The sequence below is a fragment of the Astatotilapia calliptera genome, chromosome 12 (genome assembly GCF_900246225.1).
Source record: "Astatotilapia calliptera chromosome 12, fAstCal1.2, whole genome shotgun sequence".
NCBI lineage: Eukaryota > Metazoa > Chordata > Actinopteri > Cichliformes > Cichlidae > Astatotilapia > Astatotilapia calliptera.
Window position 1 is genome coordinate 21,013,177 of NC_039313.1, and position 8,958 is coordinate 21,022,134.

General features: G+C 38.8%; 2 protein-coding genes across 6 annotated transcripts; one reads left to right on the forward strand and one right to left on the reverse strand.

The window, feature by feature from the left end:
- Window positions 1-439: 439 nt before the first annotated feature.
- Window positions 440-5,832, reverse strand: wdr54 (WD repeat domain 54). 2 transcript variants are annotated; one of them, XM_026188607.1, is made up of 10 exons: window positions 5,766-5,832; window positions 5,168-5,451; window positions 4,196-4,258; window positions 3,327-3,393; window positions 2,833-2,889; window positions 2,613-2,740; window positions 2,346-2,446; window positions 1,377-1,539; window positions 1,101-1,175; window positions 440-926 (listed from the first exon to the last, which is right to left on the reverse strand). In XM_026188607.1, the coding sequence occupies exons 2-10, from the start codon at window positions 5,390-5,392 to the stop codon at window positions 795-797; spliced, it is 1,011 nt and encodes a 336-aa protein (XP_026044392.1). In that variant the 5' UTR covers window positions 5,393-5,451; window positions 5,766-5,832; the 3' UTR covers window positions 440-794. The 2 variants fall into 2 exon arrangements, with proteins under 2 accessions (XP_026044392.1, XP_026044393.1); XM_026188608.1 differs by lacking the exon at window positions 5,766-5,832 and adding an exon at window positions 5,680-5,749.
- On the forward strand, window positions 5,808-8,818 carry c20h2orf81 (chromosome 20 C2orf81 homolog). Of its 4 annotated transcripts, none has more exons than XM_026188609.1 (4): window positions 5,808-5,871; window positions 6,894-7,146; window positions 7,306-7,506; window positions 8,693-8,818. In XM_026188609.1, the coding sequence occupies exons 2-4, from the start codon at window positions 6,907-6,909 to the stop codon at window positions 8,753-8,755; spliced, it is 504 nt and encodes a 167-aa protein (XP_026044394.1). In that variant the 5' UTR covers window positions 5,808-5,871; window positions 6,894-6,906; the 3' UTR covers window positions 8,756-8,818. The 4 variants fall into 4 exon arrangements, with proteins under 4 accessions (XP_026044394.1, XP_026044398.1, XP_026044396.1 ...); XM_026188613.1 differs by having other exon boundaries at window positions 7,336-7,506; XM_026188611.1 differs by lacking the exon at window positions 8,693-8,818 and adding an exon at window positions 7,612-8,682.
- The last annotated feature ends 140 nt before the right edge of the window (window positions 8,819-8,958 follow it).

The following is an 8,958-nucleotide window of genomic DNA, read 5'->3' on the forward strand; positions in this document are numbered from 1 at the left end:
CGGAATTCAACCTTGCTGTGAGGCAACAGTGCTAACCACCACTCCACCATGCTACAGGGCTAAAAATACTATTTAAAACAGCTTGTTTGCTAAGTTCTCTGTTGACACAACACCAGTTAAGGGCTTTTTCATGCTTGAATGATTTACAGGTCAGTGTTAAGCAGCTTAACAAAAAAAAAACATTCCCCTGGAAATTGTCAGCAACAAGGATCGCACTGAAAATAAGTGAAAAAGTAGCCCAAAGAAAAAAATGTAAAGAGCAATGCTGTGTGCACTACAGCACTCTGACACTATTACAGATGCTGATTTTTGAACTCTGTGCTGATAACAGACAGGATGGTTCTTTTCCTCCTTAGCTGGGCAGATGCAGTGGTTTGACTCAAAATAAGCTTTACGTTTCACCTCAGTTAATCTTAAATTAGTTGAAACTCAGAGAAGGTCCCGGGTATGGAATTTATTTTAAATATGACTTTCGTCTTTACACAGCTTTTGCAATCGTTTATTTGCCCTGTTACAACATTTCTGAAATGTTCTGCTTACACCAGATTTAAAATCAGCATATATGCTTCTAAAAAATATATATAATTTCAACAGTTGACATTGTGTCTTTGTGCTATTTTTCAAATAACTACTACTTACTGAAATGATTTTAAAAAATACATTTTACACAGTTTACCAGCTTTTTGTGGAAACAGGCCTGCAGATGTACAAACAAATACCAAAATACCTCCAAAAAACTGTTCCATATACCAAACAAACCAATGAATACACTTAGCCATAATGACGTTAGAGTCCTATGACTGGATGTAGCGGATAATCTCACTCAGATCATAGCCTGTCACTGCAAAGGCATAGCCATCGCCATCACAGAACCTGGCGCCGCAGATTTGTGTATCTGTCACACACTCGTTATGCAAATGCGCAACCTAAGAGGAAATGAGAAAAACACACAGTCAGGTTCTGTTTGAGAGTAAGACATAAGTCATCTTGTGTCAGTCATCCAGGTGTGTAGGATGACTGGGGGAGACTGCAATGAACTGTCCCTCTTTTTTAAATGTATTCAGGAAATATGCTTTGTAGTCTGTCTTGGGACCACTTACCTCCACACTGTTGGTCTCTGGGGTGATAGTCATGTGCCATACTCTGACAAGAGAGTCCTCAGCAGCAGATAAAAGCTAGCGTAGAGAAGGAGATGGTCATCTTTCAGGTGATTTGAGGTAAACTATTAATATTACTACTAAAAATATGTTTAAATGTAAATATACTTCAAATTTTCACTAATTATTGTCAAACTGACAAAGATGAATCTGTTACTTTCAGCTGTGAAAAAGCTAAATAAAAAAGGCATTATTATACATCTTTTTGATACAACTCACCAATCCAGAAAAAGGAGCAATGTCTACTGAGTATATCCAGCGAGCATGAGCGTTGATCTCAGCATGCAAAATTCCCGTAACTGCCTCGTAGAGTCGAATCTGGCCTGTGCCGTAACCTGCCACCGCTGTGCCCTTCCACAACTTGACAGATGAGCAGCTCATACTGAAAACATTGAGGACCAATGCCATCAGGGAACCAACAGAAACTATATTTTATATTAGATTAGAGAATGTCAGGAAATAAAACACATAAATAAGTCAGTGTAAAAAATACCTTCGGTCAGAACAGACAGCATTTTTCAAGTCCTGAATCAAGTCTTTGCTGGATTCCCCCCCCCCCCCCCCCCCCCCCCCTATTTCTTAATGATATGACTTTAATATAGCATTAATCTGTTGTAAAATTGATTTTTGTGCCACTTCTTATTTTCTCTTCCACTTGTTCTGTATCCTCAAAGTTTTTAAGGATCCACTGCACACCATGCCAAGATATCCCAGGTTTTCTGGCAACAGCTCTTTGAGAAGCATCTTATTGAAAAATATTATTTTATTTCTGTCAAACTGTGCTATCTTAAGCATTTTTCATTAAATCAATTAAGAAATGAGAACACACTACATATTTTTTGCAACAGGCTCCTAGTAACAGAGGCTAAAGATACCATTTAAAAATTTCTTCTAAGCTCAGTTGTCTATTATTAAACACAACAATGGTTAGGTAGAATGTCATGCTTGAATAATTAATGGGTCAGTGTTCAGTGGCTTAGCAAACAAAAAACATCCTTCTGAAAATGGTCGGGTACAAGGACTGAACTGAAAATGACTGAAAAAGCAACTAGTGTCCAAACAAAAACTTTTAAAATAACTTCAGAAAACCCAGAGAACTACTGTTCAAGACCAATGGGTCCTTAAAAGCAATATGACGAAAGGTGTGGCTCAAGACAACACTGTAGAAAAAAGCTTCAGTGAACTTACTCAAAACCAGGGATTTTGTTGAGCAGCTGAAACTCCTCCCCAGACTTCCACACACATAGATTTCCCCCATCATCTGCAGTGACAAGATTAGCTATGCACTCCTAAAGGAACAGAGAAAAGGATATTGTAATTCATAGAACGATCATAGTTGTTATAATTATTACATAAGGTATTTATTCATTTAATCTATGACTCATGCAAGAGGCGTACACTGTCATGTACAAACAAAGACTGTGACAGATTGCAAAACACACATATGTGCCTTACCTGGCTGCCAGAGCACTCTGAGGCCATGTCAGTGATGGATTCTTTGTGCTCCTCCAGGACTTCAGACAAGGTAATATTACTTCCTTTACTGGGCACATCAAATACTAAAATTGCACCAGATGAAACTCCTATAGAATGAGAAAGAGACAAGTAGACTGTAGACCTGTGCTCTTTTGACTACACAAAAACTGAAAAGACAAAAATTCCACCCAGCACTTACCCACACATATATAATTCTCGTACACTGCTGCTATCCCTCGGGCAAACACTGCCTGTGCTGGGACAGAAATTAGGTCTGTGAATGCACCAAATCTAATAAAGAACTCAGGGTTAATAATTTTCTGTCTCACATGCAAATATGTAATGAGTATGAAATTTATGAAGCTGAATACATCAGTCACAGATAACAGTATTTATCAGCAAGCATAAGAAAATCTGAAAACGTCTTTATTGCCATAGTGATGTCATAATACTGGTGTAAATCTTTAAAAAAAAAAACACTAAATAATGAAGACATCCCACGGGTGTTGATGTTATGGGGATGGATCAATTGATCTAAATCCTCTTCAGGAACAATTAAGCGATTCACTGTAACTCATTATATCGCAACACACTGCACACTATGGTTTCACACTAATGAGTAAAAAAAGTTCTTCTATTAGTGAGTCCCTACATGTGTAGTAGGATAGTTACAACTAAATGTTGCATATTTACCTGTAGGTGTTTCTGGAGTATCCAGTGCATGCCAGTACACCATGATGGAGCCATCAGATTCATACATCTAAAGGAACACACTTATAAGTAAATAAGACTTATAAGATAAGTAAAAAGCTACAAAACAATATTTATTGCTTGCGGTACTCTATGACAGATTAAATTTAACTTAATGTAATACTACTGTTTCATAATGTGTGATTATAGCCACTATAAGTATAAAATTAAAAGACATAACACTGCCTCCTTTTCTGTTGGTGATCACCACAGCAGATCATCTGCCTCCATCTTACTTTCTCCCTACATGCAGAGGGTTATCAGTAGGGACATGCATGTCCTTCTTCACCGGCAGCTCCATGTTTAACATCCTTTGTCCCGTATATCCACTATACCTCTCTGCACATGCCCAAACCATATCAGCCTTGTCTCTCTAACTTCATCTCCGAACTGCTTGACCTGAGCTGTCCCTCTGATGTACTCATTTCTAATACTGTTCCGTCTGATCATGCCCAGCAAAAATGTAATCGTCTTCAATTATATAGCTGCCAGCTCTGCCTCCTGTCTTTTTGTCAGTGCCTCTGTCTTCAAATCATGCATCTTAGCAGGTCTCGGTACCATCTTGTAAAGTTTCCCTTTAACTCTTGCTATTCTGTTACAAATCACCTCTAACACACGTCTTCACCCACTCGTGCACCCTCATCTCCTCTGTCAACCTGTCCATCACCATTGCAAACAAGAAAGGGCTCTGTGACGATCCCACCCACACCTTGAACCCATCTGTCAGTCCTGCTGTACACCTCACCACTGTGTTACTATCCTCATACATGTCCTGCTATTGACATCAAAACTGAGAAAATAACAACATCTACCTGGATGCCCTTTTGAGACGTCACCACAAGGAGATCACGAGAGGGGAGTACACAAAACGCAGCCTGTTACAAAAAAAACATGTATTATTTTTAAGCTTAATTGTTTTTTGTGTTACTTTTATAGCTCTGCATTCTACATCACAGGACTATAAATGTACTGTATGAGTATGTGATTAATTGTAATATTTATATATGCATTACACATTGTAATGTATGTAATGTAATGTAACTGAAGAAAGTATTAAGCCATTTTCACACATTGAGGGAAAAAGTAGCTGTCTGAAAATTAGTTGTCTTAGGTATACAAGAGAATGCCTTTAATATGGTACGCAAACAAGCAAGACACAGGGGCGCACACACACGCACACACACACACACACACACACACACAACATATATATATATATATATATATATATATATATATATATATATATATATATACATATATATATATGTGTGTTTCTTTTCTAAGTGAAAAAATTAAGGAAGGAGAAAAACATGAGGATTAAAAAGCAAGACAGTGGTGAGTGGAGCAGATATCCACAATCTGGGGAAGTGATCTGAATAGTATAGTCAGGAATAGTCAAAGTCAGGAAACCATCAGTTGACAGTTAACAGTCTTAACACTTCATAACCAGCCAACTTGGTCTTGGGCATTGTTACCAAATTAAGGATGCTTACAACATTTCTAGAGTAATGCTTTAACATTCGTTTTGTAGGACTTTTAAGTTGGTTGTTTCAAATTATTTATAATATACTGGAAATAAATGAAATTTGTTGAAGGGGGATTGTTTTGCCTTGGACTCACCAACGTATACCAAGTGCATTCATTTCGTGTACATTTAGAAAGAATACGACTGAAAATACTGAAGTCAATACTGACGTTTTGCTGAAGTCAGTCTTTTAGCTGTTCTCAGTGAGTATGATAAGGTAAAATGGGGAGCAGAAGAAGTTGCACCGTGACCTAACCTGCATGATAAGCGAAGTGCTTGTAGCAACATTTGGCTCCTTGGACTGCAGCTGACGGTGGGTGTAGTTTAGGCCGTCCCAGGACGCGCTGACCATGTTGACCATGTTAGCATGGACCACGGTGAAGTGGGTGAGGCGCCTCGGTGCTATGCGCAGCACGCTGAGGTTGTTGTACAACGCTGATGCGCTGTTTTTTATCTGGATACTCTTTTCCTTGTGATACATTGGGTCTTCTTTGTAGGGCACAGTTGATCGAACAATGTGTAATCTAATCTGATGGCGGACTAAAAAAGAAAAGAAAGAAGACAGAAAATAAAGATACCATAATTAAATAGCAAGTAATCTCTTCAAAAACATGCCCTAACCACTAGGCTGTCGTTAATTCATAGCAAATTAAATGCTAACCACTTAACATTAGCAGCAAGCTAAGTATCTTAGCGAGATAATAAATACACCCGGACAGCCTTATATATTGGACATATGTAAAACAAAGTTTAAAAAAAAAACCCTCCCCCATAGCTGTTGCCTCAATCGATTATTCCAAATTAAGTTAATGTAAACGAAGGGCTTCTCTGGCTTTTGCTAGCAACAGGATTACCTATGCGTCCTCTGCAGCCATAGAGACGACGTAACTCTACGTACTACGTCAACTATGCGTGCTAGGTTGCTGGGCAACCGTGAATAGTACGAATCTGAGGATAAAGGTAAAATGTTCCAGTTTTGGCATGACAACACTGTTTATTAAAAAGAAACCTAACGCCGATTGTGTTGCGATATATAAATTTAGCGCTTTTAGTTGCAGTGTGGTTATCTACGTTAAAGTAAAGGTGTCGCTGACAAGGTGCCCATCTCCCCTGTTTGTGTGCTTCGTGTATGTCTGTAACGTGTATCCGGATAACGGAGCATTCGTTTTGATAACAGTGATTTTAGGGTTAATATTTGAAACTGTGAAGAGTGTTTTAAAACACCTACTCTATGTGCAAACTACTCATAATTATTACGATAATAACAGGAGTAAAAATAAAAAAGTTCTCTGCACCCCGAACGAGCAACAGTAGCCAGTTGGCTGCCTGTGTAGAAATGACATTTGCAGCGGGACAAAACCATATTAAAATGTTTTTGTTTTGTTTTCTTTAAATATACAGGTCATTGTTTGTATTCTTAACTCCAGTGTGGGGATCACGTAAAAATTGTGTCTGTTGACGTAGAATTGTGACTTTTGGGCCCGTCATTTTCATCATCTAACGGAATTAAAGCCACAAACTTCCTGATTGATGCACTAACTGAGCTTTTGAATGCCCTGTCTGCAACTGCCAGCATACTGACCTTTACACGACCATAACACAGATAAAAAATAAAATAAACCTTTTCATTGACCAAAGAAAATAAATAGCTTGAAAAATGATAGCTATCTGGCATGCTGTTATCTAACATGCTTTGTACTCTATGGATAAAAACACAAAATAATGCCCATGCATTTACTCTCCTCTTAATAAAACCCTAAAAGTGTGACTGTCCCTTATTGCAACCTTTAAATGTCTACAGTGTCACCAAATCACAAGGTCAAAAGGTCAATCAAAAGGTTTCAGGACTGTTTCTTGATTATTTTTTTAACCAAGTGAGCTCACCAAGATCTTCATCATTAAATAGAATTTAGGTTTGTGATAATGCCAGTTTTTTTTAGTTTTCCATGATCTGACTTTTTGCAATTTATATTTCACACCAGCCTCTGAGCAAAAATGCCACGCTCTGCAACCAAGGTTCAAACTGACAAGCACAGACGTAGGTCATCTGTACAGGTGATCTCACCTGCAGCACAAGAGCAGAAAGGGGAAGATATAATCCCAGGTCACTCGACCCGGACCCAGTGGACAAATATGTTGCTTCAGGAGGATGCAGATGAGGCAGTGGGGGAAATCTTAGATGAACTGCTGAGGAAGGTCATGAAAGGATGTCTTGATGTGTATACTGAGAGCCAGGTAAAACTGAGAAGCTTATCAGCTTTTTGTTGTTGTTTTTTTTTTTTTTACAATCAGTTCAACATTAATGTTATAAAGCAAATACTTTGTCTTGCTTTTATCCATAAATAATATATATTGCATTTCACATCTGTGATATTGTCTGTCTTTGGCAATAAGCTACCAACTTTCTCTGCATCTTGGGCCAAGAGGTACCTCACACAGATTGTAGAGCACCAAATCTTGTGCCTAGATGAGGGAGAAGGACCAGTCGAAAGATCAAAAACAGAAGATTCTGAGCCTGTGCCACCAACTTCCGATGCCTGGGCTCAAGGATGTGTGCCTGTTCTTATCCATCAACAACATCTTGCTGCACAGGAGGTACTCTTATAGTCTCTTCTATTTGTCTTCTATTCAAATGCCACCATTAAGTTATTTGTATTCACATCTACACTATATCTATATTGCTATATTCCTTTGTAACAGAAGGCTGACATTGACCAGGTTCCAGCACAGAGAGAGGCACGAGTCAGCCAGCAATGAATGTTGAGGTCCAAATAAAAAGCTCCTCAAAGCGAAGAAACAAGTCCAAATTAACCAGCCTTCCCAGTCTACCAGTTTAAAGCCGATAGAGAGTGATGCTATCATGTTCCTGGGTCGAAGACTCAGTGTTTTGATTTTTGTATTATAATTGTTGATCTTTGATTTCATCATGGTTTATGACAACCAGTGTTTTGGTTTAAGTTTTGTATTTCTTGCTCTCCAGTTGTTCTTGGTTTGTGATTTCGAGTTCTTAGGTTTTGGTTCCTGTCCCCCTCATGTTTAGTGTAGGTTTAGTTCTGTCCTTGTGTTTATTCTCTTGTTCCCTAGTCAGTCGTGTCTCATGTCACTCTTGTCCCTGTACTTCGTGTTCCCTCTGTTCAGTATCAGTCTATGTCTCTGTACCTGTCGTGTGCTTCCTGTTTTATTTTAACAGTCTCTGTTCTCTGTTCAGTCTCTGTCCCAATGTTTTCTCTGTGCTTGTCCTGGTCCCACATCTCATGTCTAGTCTCCCTGTCTCTATGTTCCCGCTGTAAGGTGTCAGTTATGTCGTAACATTAAGCTTGTGCCTCTGAGTGTGTGACTGTATGTACGTGCCATATTTCCTGTTTTACTCTGATAGTCTTGTGTGCTATGTCAGTGTGTCTAGTTTGGCTCCCCTTGCCTCGGCATGTTTAATTAGGTTCAGCTGTGTCTCCCCCCGTTTGTTTCCTCGTTCCCTGTGTGTTCTCCTTAGCTCTTTGTTGGATCAGCTGCGTTACTCCTGCGTTCTCTCCTGTGTGTCATTGCTTCCATCTCAGCTTTTCTAGTTATGTTTCAGGTTAGCTTTGCCAGTATAGGTTTTGTTTGTTCTTTTCTAGTTGTCCTTGCCATTTATTTTTAACATCTGTTCAGCCCTAAATATAGGCTCGTTTTCTGTTACCATCCACATTCATCTTCATTGTCTGCATTTGGGTCCACTCCTCTAACTTCATGTGGTTTGCCTCAAACCATGACAGATGTGCCTGTGCTGTTTTCTGTTGATCAGGTTGCAGGAGGCCCATCACCTCGGGTTACCCCACTGCTTCAGCCCAAGATCTGTGACAGCTGATTAGAAGACGTAGCAATGTCTATGGTTGAGCCACACATTAACACAATAAATTTGAAAAAACTACTATAATTGTACAAGTCTGCCTTTTTTTTAAACTCCAGTTTCCCACCATGTGATTTTAGCTACTCTGCATTTGAAATACAGAAATTAAATACAGTATTTCTAATCTAAAAAAATGTTGCTATATAAAATAACACATGATA